Source organism: Leuciscus leuciscus, assembly GCF_965113295.1.
Source record: "Leuciscus leuciscus genome assembly, chromosome: 1".
In the NCBI taxonomy this organism is placed as follows: domain Eukaryota; kingdom Metazoa; phylum Chordata; class Actinopteri; order Cypriniformes; family Leuciscidae; genus Leuciscus; species Leuciscus leuciscus.
In genome coordinates, this window is record NC_138725.1 from 26,200,227 (window position 1) to 26,224,927 (window position 24,701).

Consider the following 24,701-nt stretch of genomic DNA (forward strand, 5'->3'; position numbering starts at 1 on the left):
AATTTTGATAGATATTTTGAACCTACAAACACACTTCCAGACACATACACACGCACACACTTACACAGAGGCCCGAAGCGCAGAGGACAGAAAGGACGGGAGAATGCCCATATATGGGGAACAATGTCCACACCAGAAGCCTCCTTGACTGAGGCAATAGAAGGTTGATGTCACATGATTTAGTTCCTCTGGAAAAAACCCAAGAAACTGCATAGGAACAATATAACCCAGTTCCCTATAAATATGACTGCTTTATTTGACTGTTGGATGTTGCATTTTTTATTTTGATGTCGTTTGCATCCCTGGGGAGAAATCAGCTCTCTTCCAGTTCAGTTTATTAACTGAGATTCTTTGTGCTTATATTGCTCTGCTGTATTATCTTAACTTGAAAACCTCGGATGAGAACAAGTTATTTTTTACATCTATTGCTTGAACTGCTTACAAGGTAAATAGCCTGAAGTATTATAACCTGTAACCTTTTGATGATTTGCTACAAATATTAATTATTGTGTAACCAGTATTTTTATCTTTTGTTCAAATAAATTTTTATTTTATAAAGACAAACACTGTTCATTTTTACTTCAGCTTACAAAGTTAGTTCTATAAGTAATAGACACAGCATTATATTATATCTTGCAAGACCAAGGACAACGAAGGCTCCAGGAAAGATTCTGCTGGAGGGTAAGCATGAATTTGATCGATGTGTCTAGTTGTCAATGATTGTTATTGTTTCACGAGGGTGTAGGGACACACCTAGATTTACTGGTATAGATTAAACAAGCTAGTGAGGATTTAATCCTATTGACCTGACAGCAAAAGACTACCTAGCTACTTTGATATTTGGGGTTCTTCAGGAGGTGAGATAAATACCAGATCTCACCACACAATTTACAGGAGATCTGAAGACATCAGCATAATAAATGAGGTGAAAACAGGAACTATTGACGTGAAATGAGTAGAACTATATTTACTGCCCTAGTACAGCAGTTATCAGTTTAGAAGTATACATGTGAATTAAACGTGGGACAATGGCCTTCATCATCTCAGTATGCTAATGTATGCAGGGACTCGTCATTATGCAGATTGAGGACTGATGTGTCTCTTACACCTCTAACACACATCTGTGCCATTTGCTACACAGGACACACACACTTATTCCCACTACATACTACTGATCTAGTGTGTTCCAACATGTTTTGTCTCATCTGACAGCTTATAAAATGAACAGAATTGTGCTGAACTTAATAGAGATATTAAAGTATCCTAATGTACGATCTAGATACTGACACATATGTTAAAGAACAACAATAACTTCAATGGAGTCAGATTACTTATATTGGAGTCAGATAACTAAATGCTCATTCTCCCTCAACTGCTTTTTGGTCCTATTATTGGTTCAAAATAACACTGTAATCCTTCAAGACTTACACAAGATCTAGTCTTTTCAGCAGCTGTTAAAGGGGTGGTTGATTAGCTTTTTTCGAAGGCTTAATTGTGTTTATTATATGGGATGCAGTCTAACATGTGTTATTAAATTCCCTCAGAAATACACAACGGGCTCTGATTGGTCAGCTTGGCTCAGTGTGTTGTGATTCGCTAAGCGCCTAGTTCACGCTATCCGGAAACGTCACGCCGTTACCATAACAGTAGTTGCATGTGCTCCGGTGTATTTTTTTTTACATAGAACCATGTTTAACGTAACGTTCCTGTAGCCAAGCGAGCATGTGGGTAAACACTACATAAAGGCTCTAATAAACACCAACGTTCAACGTTTCAGTTTGTACAGCGTTGCTACAACATAGCTAAATAAAACGATAGAAACTAGTGATGAAAAACACATCAACAAAGAATGAAAAAAAGCACTTACATGTTGTGACCATAGACTGTAAAAAAATAGGTTGTGACCCATAAACAACAGCTTCTGCTTTTAAAGTGGGAACTGCTCCATCTTTCAGGACAAACTTTTTGTGAACTCGCTGCTTCTTCTTCTTCTTCTTCTTCGGTATTTTACGGCAGATGGCATCCAAAAAGTTGTATTACTGCCATCTGGTGTCAATTATCATGTCACGTCATACTTGTACTCGTCTTTCCAGTCCAGTCCTCTTTAAAAAATAAAACAAATATTTATTTCCTTTTTCACTTTTTCCACATTCTAATATATTTAGAATATATATATTTTTTACATTATACTGTCCTATACCAATTTATTGTAAAAGATGTTTCAACTCTTGCCTTTCTTGTGTAAATTTTCTACATGACATACAAATGTGACTGACTGTTTCCTCCTCTTGGCATTCGTCACATTGACCTGTGGGATGTTTTCCTAAGTTCCATTTAATTTTCAATGCCCAATCCCAAGTCTTGTTATTATAACTTGTTCTTTCCTTCTGTTTGTCATCTCTCTTACAATGCCTACTTTATTTTGAATCATGTAGCCTATAGATGTCTTCCTTTACTTTCATGATCCCATTGATACTGCCATAATTCCATCACCCTTTTCCACACTAGACTCTTCGCTTCTGATTTGGACTATTTCACTTCAGTGTCAACATGCTCTTTTTTGTTGTTGCCTCTTTTGCCAATCCATCTACGTTCTTATTTCCCTGTATGCCTACATGTGCTGGGATCCACATGTAATATTTTTCCCTTGTCTACTGTCGTGGAAATTTTAAACTAACCATGTTTCTAACATAACCTTATTTAACATCTAACATTTGAACAGGATGTACTGTACGAAACCAATGGAAACCTTGTGACTTTGAGTTGTGTGTGTGTGTGTGTGTGTGTGTGTGTGTGTGTGTGTGTGTGTGTGTGTGTGTGTGTGTGTGTGTGTGTGTGTGTGTGTGTGTGTGTGTGTGTGTGTGTGTGTTTTGTGTGTGTGTGTGTGTGTGTATAAATAACATAGTTTGGGAAATGAAACTAGACAGTCTGTTAGAATCTTGTGATTAACAAATTAAGTCATCATTAAAACAAAGTTTGCTTTACCTAGTAACAGAGGGGTTTGCATATGAAGAACAAATCAAATAGTGGGGAAATTATGTAATGCAGCCTGACATTTATGCCATACTATATAAACTGTTGTATTCTTTTAGTTGGTGGGATTTTCTCAATGGAATTTGTCTGAGATCCTCCGGCCTTGATTCTTCTTGGGAGAGTTTCTCTGAGAACTGCTCGAAGACTCTCCCGGCCATTATTAAAGCATTTAGAGGACATCTGCTGATGCCTGTCTGTTCATTTCTGCTGCGCAGCAGGTCAGTTTAGGGATGCAAGTAAGTTAGAGAAAGAGACTCGGCCAGTTGTCAACTGAAGACGCAAGAGTATAAAGGTTATTAAGTGTCGATTGGAAGACGCTATAGAGACAGAGCGCAACGCGTCATAATCTGAAGACCACGCCCACCGGGGGGGGAAAACAATCCAACAGTCTCCATTGATTTTGCACTGCAAGAGGCTGTCTCCTTGTCATTTATGACTTATTACAAAAGACAGAAAAATGCCTAAAAGCTGCCGTGTGACAAGGTGTACAGCAAACAAGCTAAGAAACCCAGAAATAAGTTTTGATAAGCTTCCGAACTGTAAAAGCCAGCCTTTAAGGAGACAAAAGTGGATACAGGCAATTAGACGTGAAGCATCAGCAGGAAGAATGGGTAAATAATAGCATTTATCTGACATAGAAAGCTTTTGGACAAATAGGCAACCAATTGGCCCAAGCTACAGCTACTTGCACACATAGCTAATATATATATATATAGCTAATATAGCTTTCTAATAGCTAACTTGTCCCCTTATTTCAGTAACAGTGTGTGTTTTGATCCTAGGTGAAATGATGCTGTTCCCTGGTGATTCGATCAAATATTTGTAGATATCAGGGTATTTGGGCCGTTCAGTCGGATAATTTTTCCCCCCAAAAAAGGAAGGATAAGGAAAAGGGGCACTGACATAGACCAATAAAATTTAACTTCTCAATATATCTCCTCCTCTTAGGTTCTTTTTTTACAATGTTTTTCGTGTTTCAGACTTATCCCTTGATAAAACATGAACAAATACATACAGTAAACTAGAGTATTTGTATAATCTGACATACATTTGACAGTAATATATTATTTAGCCACAGCCACAAATCTAACACTAAACTGAAAAGGGTATTTTAGTTTTACAATATTGTATAAGAAACAGAGCAACAAATAAATCTAGGAATATAAACAAATTTATATTAAAAAAATAATCTCTTTAAAAATTAATGCCCAGAAACTATTTTGTTAAATAAAAGGAATTTTTAGTTTTTTAATACAAAACTTTTACACAAAATTAAATTGATATACACAAAAAAGTGCAACAGTAACTTATACTCAATCTAAGTAGTCCTTTAAAGCACTAAGTGCAGCCACAGTGTAGTGAAATAAGAGACTTGAGTAATAGAGAACACAAATAAACCTCAAATGAACAAGACAGTTCAGATTCAACAAGAGCAGTATTAAACCTTGAATGAAAATTTACATATTTCAAGTAACTTAAACTAGGATACAAACTGGTGTGGGAACTTAGTATTGCTCACAATTATTATATAAATGGCAAGTTCTTCTTTAGGAAAATTAGCATTTCTGCTCTCTCTCCTCTAGCTTGTTTCTCCTTGCATCCACAATGTTAGATGCTGTGCTGAACAGTCTCTCACTGTCCACACTGCTACCAGGGCCACAGAGAAACTTGAAGAGTGGGAAACCGAACTTGATTGACTGCCCAGTACTGGAACGGGCTGTCTTTGAGTGTGAGATAGTTTACTCCATCACATATGTCTGAAGTTGAACATTGTTATATTTGTATACCGCTGTAACCATCCTAAAACATTCCCACAACCTGTTGCAATTATAAACTGCCCTTACCTGTAGGTTAAAGATGCTAGACGTTGTTTCAGGGTCCTCGGCGGTGTCCTTTAACTGCCCTGGATCTGTTTCTCTGGGCGTTTGCTCGTATCAAAATCCCCCAAAATACATCAAAAAGAAATATATTTCTAGGAAAAATCACTCTTGAGAGTTTTCTGAATCTCCACAGAATGGTTTCGTTTTACTTAAGAAAAATTCTGAATAATACAAAGACAATAAGTACAAAAAAGGAAAAAAAAATTGTAAAGCGTGTTGGTCTTCAACCGAAATTGCGGCGCTCAGAAACAAGGAGCAAAGCCTTTTATACTGTCCCTGTCATTGGGGCTGTCTTAAGAGTTTGAGGCTGTCATTATAATGCAGCAATTCTTTACAGGTAAACAACTGGCCTTGTAATTGTCCAAGTTTAAAACAAGTTTGCTAGGAGCACACATGTATCGTATTTTCTGCAGCTTGCGTTGGAAAGCTTTATATACATATAACGTTTCTTCACCAGCAACTGTTAAATCCACATCCGACTTCGTTCAGCTTGTTTCTCATCCCCAATGTAGACAGACAGCAATCTCATTCAAATGTCAAATGGGCAAATGACAGAGAAGCAGGCATGTGGCATTAACACTCGCTGAGCTGTTACTCCTGAGAGATAAGAAAACCATCACATATAGATATTAATAACTACACCTTATTTGCAAGGCAAGTTTGCGTCATGCGTCAAGCGATCCAAATCTCTCCTGTAAATGTAATATTTTCCAATTGGTGGCTTTCTGACATAAACTCTCTTACAATGTTTATTAACTTTTTTTTATTCAGTTTCTCCATTTGTCTGATAACTCGTATCATCTGCTTGCCGTGCCGGTGAAGTAATGAATGTGACAGGGAGGAGAGTAAAGATGGAAAGCTCCTAAAGCTTAGTTCCATAGAAATTCACGGATAATTTGTTGTTTTGAAGTTAGTGAAAATCAGTATTGACCTTGTATTTGAAAAAGGATCCTCATATAAGAAACAATACTTAAATTCAGAGTCAGTTCATTCGCATTCGGAGATCGACTATTTTTGACTGACAAAATGCCAGCGAATGGAAACACAGTGAGTTGTTCAAAATCTTTCTTTTTAGTAAATTTGTGTACACAAACAATGTTCTCAATGCTGGAGTTCATGTGTAGAGCCCCTGGTGATACTTCCAGCAAAGTTTCATGTTGTGTCGAGCCTTCTTAGTGTTTTAAAAATAGCGATTTTGTCATATATCCTGACTCAAATAATGTGTTTCTAACAGCAAACACTCAGAATAAAGTGAGATGATCTGCTGATGATCCTGAATGGCTTGTTGAATGAGTGTTGATAGTCTGAGGCTCATCAATATTAACAGATCTGCTGAAAACACTCTTTATTTCATGACACTAGGCTTGTTCGACTTCATGCAGCTCTGCGCAGACCGATCGGCGGCTGACTTGAAGCAGTGCATGCCGGTTAGAAATTTTGTCCGACTTGATACAGTGCCGACGCCACGTGACTGTGACGTGTGCCATCAAAGTACCGCGAGAGCGTTTCGAGAGTAGCCGGAGAACTCAGCCAGCGCAGCTTCTCAAGAGCGGCTGCACGAGGGCTGATGACGACACAGCTGTTCCACGATTGGCCGGATTCACCGCATGACAACGATCACGTGTGTTTCGTGTTTATTCAAACTCCTTTAGTTCCTCTAAAGCTCACAAATCATTTTTTTATAACAGTAAACACTATTTTCATGTCTTTGCGATGTTGTATTGTGTCATGTTTATCAAATTAAAACTGATTAAAAAACGTAGACTCCACTTCATTGATAGTAGCTTATGTTGAACTTTATTCTTGTTCAAACAGACGCTGTATGAAGCAGTACATAAAGTATTGAATGAAAATGTCTCTGAAACATCTGTGTATTATTTGGCAAATATTGCATTTATTTCACTTCAGCTGTGGTAAAGTACGCGCACACCACGTGAGCGGTCACTACGAGAACCAGAAAGTGTCCGACTTCACGTCTCCGTTTGCAGCTCCTAACCGCCTGCACGCGGCTACTCTTCGCCAATCGGATACATCCAGCCACAGCCGATGTCGAATACACCTAATAGTTCCTGTTTTCACCTCATTTATTATGCTGATGTCTTCAGATCTCCTGTAAATTGAAACTTGAAACTCATTTCATTGGTGTGAATAGATGGAGAGTAATTGTTAGTTTCTATATAAAGATAAAGACAGAAATGCTTAGATGTCATTTAGTATTAAAACAAACTCAGTAACTGATAACTTTGATTTTTGCAGATCAGCTCCTCCTACATCAGTCACATCATCAGTGAAGCTCCTCCCACAGCACGCACATCATCAGTGAAGCTCCTCCCACTGCAATTATCCAATAAATGCTAGAATATTCCCATCAGCTACAAGTGAAGACGAGCAGCAATGCATCAGGAAGAGCTGAAATCTGTAAAGACTGAGTTTATTAAAGAGGAAAGTGAGAACATGAGTGATCCAGAACCCTGCAGAATGAAACACACTGAAGAGACTGAAGAACAAAGAGGTTGGTGTTTATTCTTCATTCATTCATGATGCCAGGAACATTCATGTTAGAACTTAAAATTTTATGTGGCCGCATTTGTGCGAGTGCATGGTCATGTACTACTCAGTTCAATTTAGCATGCGCAACAGAACGCCGTTGTATCAGCAGCTGCTGCAGTCCGTAACTTATGTTCAAAATGAACGAGTACATCATGAATGAATCCATTTTCCAAACCGTGTTTTTGACTTATCCTGAATCACTACGGTACGCCTATAATAAGGGTTTATATTCTATTTTATCCCGGGGTCGGCTCGGCTGCGGAGTTGCCCCAGTGCCTGCGTGACTCGCCATAACGGAGAGAAGTAGCTCCGGCTACAATGTTCTTCCGCAAGACACTTGCAGTTTATTTATTAACGAGCGTACACGTCACGCGCATTGCACACTGATGGTGAAACGCGCCAATTAGGAATTCAGGAATTACAAGCCAACGAGCCAGCATACAGCCTCAGACACAACTGATGACGAGAGCACAGGTGCGGACAGGGAGGAACCAAGTGAGCAAAGGAATATAACAAATACATATTATGTTTATGTTTGATCATACAAAAATTAGGGCTGTCAAAATGAACACGTTAACGCATGCGATACATTTTTTCAGTTAAACGCGTTAAAAATATTTTACGTAATTAATGCAGCATCAGTTTTTTTCTTTCATCCATTGGCTGCTCTATAGTATTTTATCACGCTATCATTCATTCAAGTGCTAATAAACAATTCAAGTGCTAAAACACAAAAATAAGAACTTAAATCTGTACTGGCGGCGCGCTGTCTGTAAATCTCCTCTCTGTGTAATACCACAGTATATAAACGTGTGATACACACACACACACACACAGGACTCATGCGCACAGAATGCCGCTTCAGACAGCGCGCAGCGGCATTGGATTCTCTTTCATGCTTGAACAGACAAAAACACACAAAAGTATGCCAAAATGTTCACTTTGTCGAGTATCCTCGTAAGCACAGTATTAAATTAGTTAAAAAGTGTTAAATGAACGCTAAGAGTTGTGACAACATCGGAATGCGTGTCAGATCCAGATCCGCATTGTATGCATCAGATCTTAAAGCGACAGCAGCCTAATAAACTAATATATGATGCCACTTGGAAATATTATAAGGAAACATGGAATTAGTTTCCATTGTTATGCTGATGACACTCAAATATATATTTCATCACGGCCGGATGAAAACGCAAAATTTTCCAAATTGACAGAGTGTGTTAAAGATATAAAAGATTGGATGACCCGTAATTTTCTTTTATTAAATCCAGACAAGACAGAGGTAATACTTATCGGTTCAAAAAACCGCCCACAAAACCTCGCACAATACAACTTTAACATCATAGGATGTCCTGTTACTTTATCCTCTACAGTAAAAGACCTGGGTGTTATACTCGATTGCAACCTGTCTTTTGAAAATCATATTTCATATGTTACAAAAACAGCATTTTTCCACCTTAGAAACATTGCTAAGCTACGTAATATGCTATCAGTTTCTGATGCAGAAAAGTTAGTTCATGCATTCATGACCTCGAGACTGGATTACTGTAATGCTTTACTAGCTGGTTGTCCTGCATCCTCAATAAACAAGCTACAGTTAGTCCAAAATGCCGCCGCTAGAGTTCTTACTAGATCAAGAAAATATGATCATATAACACCGATTTTATCATCACTGCATTGGTTACCTATAAAGTTCCGTATTAATTACAAGGTATTGCTACTGACCTATAAAGCCCTAAACGGCTTAGCTCCAGTCTATTTAACGGATCTTTTATCACCCTATAATCCATCGCGCTCTTTAAGATCACTAAATTCAAGGCTTTTGGTCATACCTAGGATATCCAGAACCACCAAAGGAGGGAGAGCATTCTCACATTTGGCTCCAAAACTCTGGAATAGTCTTCCTGATACTGTTCGTTGCTCAGACTCGCTCTCCCAGTTTAAAACTAGATTAAAGTCGCATCTCTTCAGCCAGGCATTCATATAATCCTACAGTTCAAACTACAATCCGGCCTCTAGCTCATAAATGCCAGAGGAGAACTGCCCCCCGACTGAGCCTGGGTTCTCCCAAGGTTTTTTTTTCTCCATTAGGTCACCTGATGGAGTTTTAGGACACCATTAGGTCACTTGATGAAGTTTTTCGGTTCCTTGCCACTGTTGCCTTTGGCTTGCTCAGTTGGGGATATTTTGGGGATATTTAATTTAATTTTATCAATCAATAAATTCCTCTTGAAACAAACTTTGTTGTATTATTTTAATTTAATACTGTGAAGCTGCTTTGATACAATCTGTATTGTGAAAAGCGCTATACAAATAAACTTGACTTGACTTGACTTGACTAATAAACCCGCTTCTGTGATACATTAATGTAAAAAAATCAAATCAAAGAAAAAAGTCAGAGAAAATTACAGTGAAGACTGAGAGGTGTTTGGTAACTTTATTCAATTTATGTATATTTCCTACCTAAAAGATCAAATATTTAAAATATACTTTATGTTGTTTCTACATTAATTTGGAGATTAAATGTGAAATTATTACAATATAAAAATAAATTAAAAACTTTAATGTTAAGTGTGATTAATCGCGAATAGGCTAGTTAATTGTTTTAATCGATTGACAGTACTAAATAAAATACAATCAAACATTAAAAAACATACGTGGTGTTTTTTTTTTTTGTTTGTTTTTTTTAATGATTTTCATTTAAAAGATTAAAACATTTTGCCAACATGAGGTCCTGTGTTACTGTCAGTCTTTTTACATCAGTGCAAAACTAGGGTATGTAGATTAGGACAACTATTCATCAGCATGCATTGATTAATTCCATGTTGTAAAAAAACAATTTGGTGCGACCAAATCATGTGCTGGTGCGACCAACTGAGAAAGTTGGTAGCACCAGTGCAACCAGTGGAAAAGTTAGTCTGGAGCCCTGTAGAAAGATTCAAACACTTCTTCACATTTAGATTAACAGTTACACTATTAAATAGGTACTGAATTTTCAACAAATGTTCAGTAAAGAGAGGATTGAGGAACTTTCTTTTTGATTGTTAACATCAGGTCAAACTAAGTATAATTTTAGCTCTGGTTCACAATTTTATTTGTATTTTATTTTTTGCAACCATGTTAACAAAATGTTGGACATTTCTCAACATAGTTTACAACATTGTGTTTTTTTAAGCAATAAAACATTAAACTGTATCAAGTAAATTATCTTTTCAGAATGGCTGACAGGACTGTTATCATAACTTAAGCAAACTCTGAATTATATTACTGATAAAGTTGTATTTCTCATAAAGGATTTATATTTACAAGAAATGCTATGAATTTAAGGAACGAGGAAAATCATGTCAGAAGTAACAGGTTTTAATGAAACATGTAGGACACAGATAATAAAATTGCTAATAAAATTGTTAATTTAAAACTAGTTAAAGCCGCTGTCAGTCTAGACAGCAAGCAAAGTTCTTCAATTGTCATGAATTGACGTTACACTCTGTGCATCTTTTTTTTTTAACCCTTGTGTGGTGTTCACAACCCTATAACACCCGGGATGTTCTCGGTCAAAAATGAACGGACTATAAAAAATTGCTTATAAATCTCTCATTATACTATATTTTCACCCAATATTGGATTCAATCTTTTTGTCAACTTGTTCTCGTTGAATTAGGACTGGTTTTATATTTCTATTTGCATCTGATTAATCGTAGGTCTCATTTATTTGACAGTAGCGATCTCATTTTTTGAGAAAAGAAACAATATTTTTGAATAATTTTGGAAATATTAAATAAAATCTGAAGAAAATTGGCACTGTTGATCACACTAGTCTACTTTAATTTTTCACCAGGAATTTTGTTTTGAAAAACTTTTATTTTGTACAAAATGGCACATTGTCACACTTGTGGGGTTTCCGGTCAAAAATGACCGGCCTACAAAAAATAGCTTATAAAACACTTGTTATGCTATATTATCATTTAATATTGGATTCAATCTTTTTGTTCACTTGTTCTCTTTCAATTAGGACTGGTTTTATATTTATATTTGCATCTGATTAATCGTAGGCCTCATTTATTTGAGAGTTGGCATCTCATTTTTTGAGTAAAAAAAACATTATTTTTGAATCATTTTGGAAATATTAAATAAAATCTGAAGAAAATTGCCACTGTTGATCGCACTAGTCTACTTTAATTTTTCACCAGGAATTTTGTTTCGAAAACCTTTTATTTTGTACAAAATGGCACATTTTGCACGCGTTGTTGTTTTTGGAGCTCTATCGATTTGATTTATAATTCTTGATTTTTCTCTTTAAACTCACTTACAACGAACATTTTCTACTTTTCCTCACTGAGAAGCACTACTGCTCAAACCTCAAAGTTACAACGCGGACTGTTGAGCAGACGCGTCTCAAGCCTATTAGTGATCCAACTCCGGATACTCTTAAAGGTTACTCCAGTGGATCACGGCTGAACGCGTCTTCTCCACACTCACTTACAAACAAAAATTTTTCCGCCTATCGTGCGTCTACTCTACACCCCTACCACAAAAAAAACCCCGGATTATATCCAAGACTTCAGTCATAAATTAGTATTAATATTGATAGCATCACTGGTAGCTTCGTTGCTAACTCACTGTCCATCTGTTAAAATGGCGAATATATCAGATGTAAGTAGTCTACCTTTTGGTGCAGGTGAGGACACATTTGAGCTGCACGCACTGCAGTCTGAGCTGGAAGCTGTTGAGAAACAGATCCACGACCTTTTATTGAGACAGGCCGAGCTGAGAGACCGGTGTTTAGCTCTTGAAACATCACGCGCCGATGCACAGAAATCAGTGTTTAACGTTACTAACCCGCTGACTCCGACCGCGTCTACTCCATGCGTTCCTCAGCATCGGTCGCGATCAGCCATGGTCTCGTTCACTCCGGCTCCAACACGCCACCACGAAGCCTGGGTGGTTCCGCAGCAGAAGACGCGAGTCAGGTTTAGACCAAGACTCTCTCCGACCCTCCTGGTTTTTGAGTTATCCACACAAAACCGCTTCTCCCCTCTTCACGAAACAGAACGCGATGCTGTGATCATCGGTGATTCCATCATTCGGCACGTACACGCTACATTAGGTAAAAGTAAGGTGCACAGTCACTGCTTTCCTGGTGCTCGTGTTTCTGAAATCGCTGCTCGCGTTCCCGAGATCCTGAACGGTGACGAGCGCGTCGGAACTGTGGTCCTGCACGCGGGAGTGAACGACATCAGGCTGCGCCAGATGGAGATTCTGAAGAAAGACTTCAGGAATCTGATCGATACGGTACGCAGAACATCGCCTGAAACAACGATCATTGTGTCAGGACCGCTTCCCACGTACCGATTAGGGCATGAAAAGTTCAGCAGATTATTTGCGCTAAATGAATGGTTAATGTCATGGTGCAATGAGCAGAAACTGCTCTTTGTAAATAATTGGAATCTGTTTTGGGAGCGTCCTAGGCTTTTCCGTGCTGATGGCTTACACCCAAACAGATTTGGAGCGGATCTTCTGTCGGATAACATCTCCAAAATGTTAAATACCCTTTGTCTAGTAACCAAAAGTCCAAATCATAGTCTCTGCTGCACCAATTTAACTGATATAAATACTAGTGTAGAACATTGCATAGAAACCGTGTCTATTCCTCGTTTAGTGAGATCAAATAATAAATCTACTGCAGGATCTAGGAAAAATCTAATTGTTATTAAAACAGAAAATGTTGCTATTAGTAAACAAAAACTATTTCTAAAGCTAGGTCTTCTAAACATTAGATCACTCACACCTAAGGCAGTTATTGTAAATGAAATAGTCACAGATAATAGCTTCGATGTACTTTGCCTTACTGAAACCTGGCTTAAACCAAATGATTATTTCGGTCTAAATGAGTCTACTCCATCAGGATACTGTTATAAGCACGAGCCCCGTCTGATTGGTCGTGGTGGCGGTGTTGCAACCATCTATAGAGATATTCTCAATGTTAATCAAAAAACGGGTTATAAGTTTATTTCATTTGAAGTACTTGTACTAAATGTTACACTCTTAGATGTTAGAAAAACATCCCTATTATCTCTAGCCTTGGCTACCGTATATAGACCGCCAGGGCCTTACGCTGATTTCCTAAAAGAGTTTGCAGATTTTCTCTCAGACCTATTAGTCAATGTCGATAAAGCAATAATTGTTGGAGATTTTAACATACACGTAGATAATCCAAATGATGCGTTAGGGGCTGCGTTTACAGATTTATTCAATTCATTTGGGGTCAAGCAAAACGTCACCGGACCAACTCATCGTCTTAATCATACACTCGATTTAATTATATCACATGGAACCGATCCAACCGATATAGATATCATTCCACAAAGTGATGATGTCACTGATCACTACATGGTAACTTGCATATTACGTACTGCTGTAATATGTCATGCGGCGCCGCGTTATCAACCAGGCAGAACAATCCTCCCATCCACCATAGATAATTTCTCAAATTGCTTATCTAATCTGTCTCAGCTGTTGCCTGAACCCAAACAAACAGATGAACTAGAAGAACTAACTAGCACTATGAGCACCATTCTCTCTAGAACATTGGATGTGGTTGCACCTACTAAATTAAAAAAGGTCAGAGAGAAAATTAAAGCACCATGGTATAACAATACTACGCATGTTTTAAAGAGAGAAACCCGTATTTTAGAGCGTAAATGGAAACAAACTAATTTAGAGGTCTTTAGAATCGCGTGGAAAGACAGTATGTCACGTTATAAAAAGGCCCTAAAAGCGGCCAGGGCTGAGCACCTCCGCAAACTAATAGAAAACAACCAAAACAATCCAAGGTTTTTATTTAATAGCGTGGCTAGACTAACAAATAAACAGACGTCACCCGAACAAAATATCCCGTTACAGTTCAGTAGTAATGATTTCATGAACTTCTTCACTGAGAAAATAGAAAGCATCAGAACCACAATTGTAAACGTTCAATCTTCAATTGCGCCTTATAATTCAGCTTCAATTATCACCCCGCAAGAACAATTACAGTGCTTTACAACTATAGAACAAAAAGAGTTAAATAAACTTATCACTTCATCTAAAACAACAACATGTTTATTAGATCCTATACCAACTAAACTACTGAAAGAAGTGTTACCTGTAGTGGAAGAGCCTCTCCTCAATATTATTAACTCGTCTTTATCTTTAGGTCATGTTCCAAGAACATTTAAACTGGCAGTTATAAAACCGCTCATTAAGAAACCACAATTAGATCATAATAATCTAGCAAATTATAGACCCATTTCAAATTTTCCATTTATGTCTAAAATATTAGAAAAAGTGGTGTCCGCTCAACTTGGGTTCTTTCTTGCAACAAAATGATATCTAGGAAAAGTTTCAGTCTGGATTCAGACCGCATCATAGCACTGAAACTGCGCTCGTTAAAATCACAAATGATTTACTTTTAGCTTCTGACCAAGGCTGTATCTCAATACTAGTTTTACTTGATCTTAGTGCTGCGTTCGATACTATAGATCATACATTACTCTTAGATCGACTACAAAATTATACTGGTGTTGAAGGACAAGCATTAAGCTGGTTCAAATCATACCTATCTGACCGCTACCATTTTGTCTATTTAAATGGAGAAAAATCGATCATAACTCCAGTAAACTATGGAGTGCTGCAGGGATCTGTGTTAGGCCCTCTGTTATTCTCAATATATATGATGCCACTTGGAAATATTATAAGGAAACATGGAATTAGTTTCCATTGTTATGCTGATGACACTCAAATATATATTTCATCACGGCCGGATGAAAACGCAAAATTTTCCAAATTGACAGAGTGTGTTAAAGATATAAAAGATTGGATGACGCGCAATTTTCTTTTATTAAATCCAGACAAGACAGAGGTAATACTTATCGGTTCAAAAAACCGCCCACAAAACCTCGCACAATACAACTTTAACATCATAGGATGTCCTGCTACTTTATCCTCTACAGTAAAAGACCTGGGCCCGTATTCATAAAGATTCTAAGAATCCTCTAAGAAAACTCTTAATTTAGCTTAAAAACTTTTACGTAGGAGTCTTAGCTTAAAAGCGATTCGGGACCGATCTGAGAGCAACTCTGAGTAAGGAAAAGACAAAAACTTTCATCTTAGTGAGGAGGCGGGGTTGACCCCGTTGCTATGTATGACACAATCTTTTGAAGACTGTGATTGGTTGGTTGTCCAAGAAGGGAAAAAAAAGTGATTTTAAGTATAGGGTCTATTCTAAGCCTTCACCTTGAAATTACATGCGTCATTTTTCCTATTTGACCGTTCTCACACACACACACACACACACACACATTATATATGTGTATATAAATCCTTTTTTTTTATTTACCATGCTGTTAATTTCCTATAAGGTATTTGCTTGGCTTAGAATGATAAAAATTGTTCCACTCTTTCCAATTACACTGATTGCTGGCATGTCTATTTAAGTGGTGGTTTGAATGTTGGTTTTAATGTATCAAACATGGAATTTTCCCAGTTGTCAAATATCGTAATGTAGTGATTACTTTCATTTCTGGCGCTATGGCATTTCTGTGCTGTGTCGGAGATGTTAGCGTGTCTCTAATAAGATCAGTCACAAACATGATCCCTGCACGATCTAATCTATAGCGTCTTATTAACTCACTGTTATTCACTGTCTGCAACACATTTCTTCTCCCTCTTCGTCTTTCTGCCATTTTCTCCTCTGCTAAAGAAACTCTTAAGCCTCTTAAAAGTCCTCGTCCGTGCTCCTAACAATTTTGACCTTAAGAGCTCTTTTAAGAGTTAAGATGCTTTCTGAATGACTTTTTTCTTTACTAGGATTTTTTCTTTAATTTCAAGAGAAAACGCCCACATTTCTAAGAATTTTCTTAGAATTTTGTCACTAGGAGCTACTCTTTGCATTAAGATTCTTTATGAATACGGGCCCTGGGTGTTATACTCGATTGCAACCTGTCTTTTGAAAATCATATTTCATATGTTACAAAAACAGCCTTTTTCCACCTTAGAAACATTGCTAAGCTACGTAATATGCTATCAGTTTCTGATGCAGAAAAGTTAGTTCATGCATTCATGACCTCGAGACTAGATTACTGTAATGCTTTATTAGCTGGTTGTCCTGCATCCTCAATAAACAAGCTACAGTTAGTCCAAAATGCCGCCGCTAGAGTTCTTACGAGATCAAGAAAATATGATCATATAACACCGATTTTATCATCACTGCATTGGTTACCTATAAAGTTCCGTATTAATTACAAGGTATTGCTACTGACTTATAAAGCCCTAAACAGCTTAGCTCCAGTCTATTTAACGGATCTTCTATCGCCCTATAATCCATCGCGCTCTTTAAGATCACTAAATTCAAGGCTTTTGGTCATACCTAGGATATCCAGAACCACCAAAGGAGGGAGAGCATTTTCACATTTGGCTCCAAAACTCTGGAATAGTCTTCCTGATACTGTTCGTTGCTCAGACTCGCTCTCCCAGTTTAAAACTAGATTAAAGTCGCATCTCTTCAGCCAGGCATTCATATAATCTTACAGTTCAAACTACAATCCGGCCTCTAGCTCATAAATGCCAGAGGAGAACTGCCCCCCGACTGAGCCTGGGTTCTCCCAAGGTTTTTTTTTTCTCCATTAGGTAACCGGATGGAGTTTTAGGACACCATTAGGTCACTTGATGGAGTTTTTCGGTTCCTTGCCACTGTTGCCTTTGGCTTGCTCAGTTGGGGATATTTTGGGGATATTTAATTTAATTTTATCAATCAATAAATTCCTCTTGAAACAAACTTTGTTGTATTATTTTAATTTAGTACTGTGAAGCTGCTTTGATACAATCTGTATTGTGAAAAGCGCTATACAAATATACTTGACTCAACATATATGTTGATGTATATTTTTATGTTAACATTATTCATTTATCCAATTATTAACATAGTACCTTATTTGTGGAGATTTTCAAAGACATATGCAAATAATTTATAAAGTTCATCTAAATTATTACAATATTTTAGGGCTCACTTTTATGTCCTTTCACTTCATATTTCTGTTTTCATATTTCACTATTTTGATGTACTAAAAATGAAATTATTTTTTCTTTCATTTCAGACCTGATGGAAGTGAAGAAGGAGAGTGAAGAACTGAGTGAAGTGAAGGAGGAGAGTGAAGAACTGAGTGAAGTGAAGGAGGAGAGTGAAGAACTGAGTGAAGTGGAGGAGAAACAACAACATGTCAAACCTGGAGAAAAACCTTTGAGTCGCTCAAAGACATTTTTAAAGAAAAGAAGAGCCAATAAATCTTTCACCTGCACTCAGTGTGGAAAGAGTTTCACAACCAAACAAAATCTTGAGCTTCACATGAGAGTTCACACTGGAGAGAAGCCGTTCTCATGTGATCAATGTGGAAAGAGTTTCAGGCAATCATCATACCTTAATGTTCACATGAGGATCCACGCCGGAGAAAAGCTGTTCCCATGTGATCAGTGTGGAAAGAGTTTCACAACCAAACAAAATCTTGAGTGTCACATGAGAGTTCACACTGGTGAGAAGCCGTTCACATGTGATCAGTGTGGAAAGAGTTTCACAACCAAACAAAATCTTGAGTGTCACATGAGAGTTCACACTGGAGAGAAGCCATTCACATGTGATCAATGTGGAAAGAGTTTAACAAACAAACATAGTCTAGAGCGTCACATGAGAGTTCACACTGAAGAGAAGCCGTTCACATGTGATCAATGTGGGAAGAATTTCACATACAAACATCATCTTGATGCGCATAGGAGTGTTCACACTGGAGAGAAGCCGTTCACATGTGATCAATGTGGGAGGAGTTTCACATACAAACATCATCTTGATGCGCATAGGAGTGTTCACACTGGAGAGAAGCCGTTCACATGTGATCAGTGTGGGAGGAGTTTCACACTAAAAACAAGTCTTAAGATGCACATGAGGATCCATACTGGAGAGAAGCCGTTCACATGTGATCAGTGCAGAAAAACATTTCTCGTGTCATCACACCTGAAGGCACACCTGACAGTTCATACAAAGGAGAAGCCACATTCATGTTCTGAATGTGGAAAGTGTTTTTCAGTGCAGCATTCTTTACGTAGACATCAGAAAATTCATACTGGTGTGAGAGAGTACATGTGCTTTGAGTGTGAAAAGACTTTTATTTCAGTTGAAAATTTAAAACAGCACCAGATAATTCACACTGGAGAAAAACCTTACAAGTGTTCACACTGTGACAGGCGATTCAGTCGATCATCATATATGAAAACACATGAGAGGATCCACACTGGAGAGAAGCCGCACACGTGTGATCAGTGTGGAAAGAGCTTCACTTTTAAAAGTCAGCTGAAGATACACATGAAGATCTGTTAGATCCAGGACTGGAAGTGGCTGAGATTCATTGGGGGGACTCTAGTTGGGAAGATTTTTTACTTTTAACCCCCTGGGGTCGGCAATCACGCCAGTGTGATCTGCTCGCTTTTTTTCTTATCAGTGCAAAAGAGAATCAAAATACTCTGTCGAGTATATAAGTCTTGCATATAAGTGTTATACATCATTCGATCCTGTTAAGTGTCTATTTTTTTTATTATTTTTTTTTTGTATACTCACAATAAAAACAAAGTGTTGTGATTTTGGCCAAATAAAGAAAAATAAACATGAGGCGAGTTCTGCCTTCTCTCTGTCAGTGAAGTCCATTCTAAAACGAAAATGAACTGTAACTCAGTGAATACTCAGTCCCACAGGCATACAGACACACTGGCATATAGCTTAAATTATCTTCTTTTAAATGAAATAAATTTTATAAAAAACTAATATTCTCAGTTTATGTAAATCTGTATGAAAAGAGAGAGATGTCAGTGGTTCTCATTTTATCTCATTAAGTGTTAATGTGACCACGCCCACGGAGAGCGCGCGCTATTCAAACGCAAATTATCTGAGGCGATCCATGCAAACATGTCAACGCCCTCATCAGCTGGATAAAACACATCAAGTTTATTTTACGTGCAGTTTACGTGGTCTTGCTTCGCTGTGAGGAATAATACTATCGTAATAATAATCCTGGGAAATATACCTCAGAAGTGCGGTTTAGTTTCATTTCGAGGAGCAACGGATCCAGCTGAGGATTGTAGTAAGTTCTTTATTCTTAAGTTCTTTGTTCTAATCACGATATGCAATAGTGTCTGTAAACCACACAAATACTGTTTAATGACTAGATGTTCTTAAATATAAAATATGATATAATCTATAATAACATTAAACAGGCTAATTTAATGTTTCCTGCAAACAATATTTTCTTAATTATCAAGACAACAACATTTAGGAATTTTCTGTGGCACAAACACATTTATTCAACAGAATCTCTACTTGGACAAAATTATCTGTTTGATTTTGGCCAAATTAAAGACACATTGTCAAAGAATTTGCATATTTTGTGCATACAGAATTGAACAGGTCAAACAAACATTTTAAATACATTTGTCCTTGGGTTAGAATGTTTTAGATGGTTCTCATCAGAAGGTAATATGATGCCATAAAGAATCATATGCACAGGGCAAGATTTGTGAAAGTGTGCATAAGTTTGCAAGCATAAATAAAATTTGCATGCGCAAGAGATTTGTAAAGGTGTAAATCGCCTTTCAAGTGTAAAACGCCTTTCAAGCATTTTACTGTTATTCGTAAGTGTAATGCATGTATTGTGAAGCTGCATAAGTAGGATCTGTATTCTTCTGACTTCCATTTTTCCACGCTTACACTTTTGACGCACAAATACGGCCAAAAGCATTGCAGGCCTGTGAACAGCAATTTGCAACTGAAAACAACAGACCAGGATCTGCAAAACAGATTCATCCCTTAAAACCAACATTTGTGTAAAAAAAAAAATCTGTTGCAAATGTTTGAATGACTTGTTGTGTGCATGGGGGAAAAAAGTCCCCGAAATAACCCGATTTGTACAGTTGCGTCGCAGTACGCGAGGGGGCTGCTTGCGAGGATTGTGAAAGATTATCAATCTGTGTGCTGGCCATTTTCAGTGAGGATCATTCATGGGGCTCGCAGATGGATCTGGCAGGGGATCTCGAGACTGCTGAGGCACGCTCTCGGGATTCCTCTGCCAGTTCCGACGTTCTGCCTCCTCGCGCGGAAGCCCGCTCAGCGGCTTCTTCCGCGCGAGTGGAGAACCCGATGCACGAGCTTTTCTACTTCCGAGGAAGTAGACGTGCTCAGCATCAAAGGTGGGGATTTTGGGGATGACTCGCCACCCCATGTCCCTGCATATGAGGAGCTGGTGGAGGTTGTCTGTTGTGCAGTGGCCCGTTTAAATATTAGTTGGCCACAAGAGAGGCAGGAATCGCTTATTAAAAGCAAGTTGGACGAGCGCTTCCTGCAGCACAGAGAGCGACCTCATCACCAGGGTTTACCGTTCTTTCCCGATTTACACAATGAGTTGTGTAAATCGTGGAACAAACCACACTCTTCCCGCGTGTCCAACCCCCCTGTATTGAATTATAGTCATATTTTGTGGGCGCGGGAGAGCGGTTATTGGATGATGCCTCGGGTGGAACAGCCGCTTACCACTTATTTATCCCCCGAATCTGCATCATCCCTGAAAACCCCGGTGCTGCCCACTAAACCCTGCAGGGACACATCATCTTTAGTGGGCAGGGCTTATATGGCTGTGGGTTGGGCTGGTGCAAGTCTGCACACTATGGCAGTACTACAAGCATACCAGGCTGACCTTCTTAAGAATATTGATGAGGGCGAGGGTCCAACTTCGGAGGATATTGCGTAGTTGAGGAAGGCTGCAGACTTGTCTCTCCGAGTCACCAAGGAAACAGCCTGTGCTATCGGCCGTTCAATGGTGGCTATGGTGGTCTCGGAGAGACACTTGTGGTTAAATCTGTCGGGCATCAAGGAGAAAGACAGGGCTTTCCTCCTTGATGCCCCGATTTCGCCTTCTGGCCTGTTCGGCGATGCTGTAAACACAGTCGTCGACAGGTTTCAGGAGGTGAAGAAACAGTCTGCAGCCTTCAGACAATATCTCCCTCGCCGCTCCAAACCTAAGAAGCCTGCACCCATTGGGCAGCCGCAGCCATCTGCCAGCTCCTCCGCCTACAGACAAAAGAGAGCATTGCATCTAGAGCATCTTCGTCCCAGTAAAGGTGGGTCTATTTGCATCTCGAGAGACGACTCACTGTCCACTGAGGTTTTGCCTCACACATCCAACCCCCCTGGGTGATGGGCCTCTGGGGAGACAGCAGTTGGTCGTCCGTTTACTCCGTGGGGCTTGGAGGATGAGACCTGCGGCTCAGGGTTCCCACATGGGACCTGGCAGTGGTTCTCGAAGGGTTGGTTGAGGCCAAGAACCATTCCCTAAAGGTGGCTTTTTTTGTTGGCCATTACTTCTCTGAGGAGGGTAGGAGATCTTCAGGCGCTCTCTAGATCTATAGGTGCCTGGAGTTTGCTCATGGCGACATTAAAGCTATTATACATCCCAGCCCGGGATATTTGCCTAAGGTGCCATCCAATGTGGCACGGCCTACGGTTCTGCAGGCTTTTCATCCTCCACCTCACGTGACGGCGGATGAGGAGAGACTTCATCTGCTCTGCCCTGTCAGAGCTCTCAGTGTATATATTCAGAGGTCCTCTTCATGGCGGAAGTCAGACCAGTTGCTAGTGTGTTTCGGGTCGCCCAAGAAAGGGCTTCCCGCCTCCTAGCAGACCATTAGCAACTGGATCGTTCAAGCTATATCCATGGCCTAACAGGTGCGCAGTTTGCCTTCACCTCTGGCCGTGAGGGCTCATTCAAACAGAGGCATGGCGTCCTCTAGAGCCCTCTCCTTAGGGGCCCCGATCCAAGAAGTCTGCGATGCAGCAGGATGGGCCACCCCTCACACTTTTATTAGATTTTATAGCCTGGACATTCCATCTACGCCTGGCAACCTTGTGCTCTTGTGTGTGCCTGTGCGCAGCTTCACACTCGGACAGACAGGGCTCGTTGTGGCATAGTAGGTACACGTTCCCCCAAAGTGTCATTCGACGCAGTTCGCGTTCCATCGAAAGGGAACGTCTCGGGTTACGACTGTAACCCTTGTTCCTTGAGAAAGGGAACGAGAACTGCATCCCTTCGCCACGCCTTCCCCTGCCTGGAAGCGCTTGCATTATCACAGAAGCTAACTCTGTTGTGTGCCGGCGTCCTTTTGTAGCTTCCGCATATGCCGTCACACGTTACGTCATGACGCAACACCAATCAAGATTGGTTTAGTTTCATTCATGCTTCAGAGGCGCTACGCTGAGGGGCGTTTCCCCAAAGTGTCATTCGACCCAGTTTTCGTTCTCTTTCTCAAGGAACAAGGATTACAGTTGTAACTCGAGACGTTTTGCAAGCGAGGAGGGCGGGTCCACCTTCTAATGTGGCCAATCAAATGAGCTTCTCGCTGACTCTCAATGTACTCTTATCTGATTGATAAATGATCGTTACTAATAAACTTTTTTTTATACAATAAATTTGTATTATACAATAATATAATGTATTATACAATAAATTATACAAAAATGTTATACATTAAAACATTTGTAATTTTTTTTACTAATTGTTGATAATAAACAATGATTGTTCAATAAAAAAGCCAGTCGCCAGATTTATTCAGATCCCCATTTATTTATTTATTTATTTAACATCTATGTGTGCATTAAAAGTACCATTTCGGCAACGAGAACGTTTCTGAGCCAAATAAAGATAAAGATGTGTTCTGGCGACTGGTGTGTGTGGTGTGATCTTCTCTTACGCATGCATATTTAATTTACGCTTGCAAACTTATATACACTTTTTACAAATCTTACCCTGCGCATGTACTTTGAAAATCAACAATTATTAAACACATTTAAAGGTGAATACAGTCATAATGGAAAGGGAAGCTGATGTGCATTCTAAAAAGCAAAATAATTTGGATAATAATTTCTAGAGTTAAACAATAAATAAAAAATATAGTACCTTTTCTGTCAATTCAATCAATTAATAGTTAGCGATAATAGGACATTAAAGTAACAGGCTTTGGCTTTATAGCAGCTCTAGAATAAAGTTATTTTCCAGCTAAAGTTAGTTTTGATTGATTCACTTCAATCGCAAAGATCATTAGTTATTAACTTAGGGGCCAGTAACACAACACCGTTTTAACAGAAAACTCTCTACGCAAATTTTAAAACGCGAACCTGTGAGAACGCTGATGGCGTGCACACGCGTATTAACAGTTCAGTCTATTTCACGAGTTCACACTTACAAATAAGTATTTGGCGTGCTGTCCGAGGAGAGGGCTCTGGGCTCGGTATTCGGCCCGAACCCAGAGTACTCCCCCCGTATTCCTAGCTGTAAAAGAATGAGCCAAGAGTGAGGAGTCGGGGTGGTGGAGGGATGCTGAAAAACTGTCAAGGAATGTTAGGTGAGTTGACAGAGTGAATATATATATATATGCTTCTTCTCATGCTGATAGAGTAGACATAGTAATTGTTTGATGACAAGTAGATTGGATTGATTATTTGAACGTGCTCCTCACGATTTTAGTTTATAAAACATCATAGGTATACACGTTTAAATATATGTGCACAGGTGTGTAGTCCTTTTCCTACAAACCAACCCTCAATAAAGCTTATTTCTGACTTTAAAATGTATAATGCAGAATTGTATCACTTTGGCGTAGCCACGCGAACCAAAATTAACATTCGTGTGTTATGTGTATGCTAGGTCAAAGAGATGTGTCTTTAGTCTAGCTTTGAACTGACAGAGTGTGTCTGCTTCCCAGACAATGTTAGGAAGACTGTTCCAAAGTTTTGGTGCTAAATAGGAAAAGGATCTACCGCCAGCAGTCGATTTTGATATTCTAGGTATTATCAACTGGCCGGAATTTTGAAATAGACGTGAAGGACTATAATGCGTTAAGAGGTCACTCAAGTACTGCGGAGCTAAACCATTTAGTGCTTTGTAAGTAATCAGCAATATTTTAAAATGTATACAATGTTTAATAGGGAGCCAATGCAGTGTTGACAGAACTGGGCTAATATGGTCATACTTCCTGGTTCTGGTAAGAACTTGAACTGCTGCATTTTGGACCAGCTGTAGTTTGTTTATTAAGCGTGCAAGGCAACCACCCAGTAGAGTGTTACAATAATCTAGCCTTGAGGTCATGGACACATGAACTAATTGTTCCGCATTT

General features: G+C 38.9%; 2 protein-coding genes across 9 annotated transcripts in view; one reads left to right on the top strand and one right to left on the bottom strand.

Moving 5' to 3' along the window:
- The window catches only part of LOC309501701 (uncharacterized protein), a 68,357-nt gene that overhangs the window by 24,923 nt on the left and 18,733 nt on the right, over positions 1 to 24,701 (bottom strand). The window contains exon 1 of one of the 4 annotated variants that reach the window (XM_082173865.1): positions 1,868 to 3,061. The exons of the other annotated variants lie outside the window; for them this stretch is intronic. The gene's annotated coding sequence lies outside the window, so the exon portion shown is untranslated. Of the gene's footprint in view, positions 1 to 1,867; positions 3,062 to 24,701 lie in introns of those variants that run through there. 4 annotated transcript variants of the gene reach the window in all.
- On the top strand, positions 122 to 19,155 carry LOC309500804 (uncharacterized protein). Of its 5 annotated transcripts, none has more exons than XM_082172544.1 (4): positions 123 to 445; positions 586 to 681; positions 7,170 to 7,425; positions 17,597 to 19,155. In XM_082172544.1, exons 3-4 carry the CDS (start codon positions 7,308 to 7,310, stop codon positions 18,865 to 18,867), a joined length of 1,389 nt encoding a protein of 462 aa, XP_082028670.1. In that variant the 5' UTR covers positions 123 to 445; positions 586 to 681; positions 7,170 to 7,307; the 3' UTR covers positions 18,868 to 19,155. The 5 variants fall into 5 exon arrangements, with proteins under 5 accessions (XP_082028672.1, XP_082028670.1, XP_082028671.1 ...); XM_082172545.1 differs by having other exon boundaries at positions 641 to 681; XM_082172546.1 differs by lacking the exon at positions 7,170 to 7,425 and having other exon boundaries at positions 122 to 445; positions 641 to 681.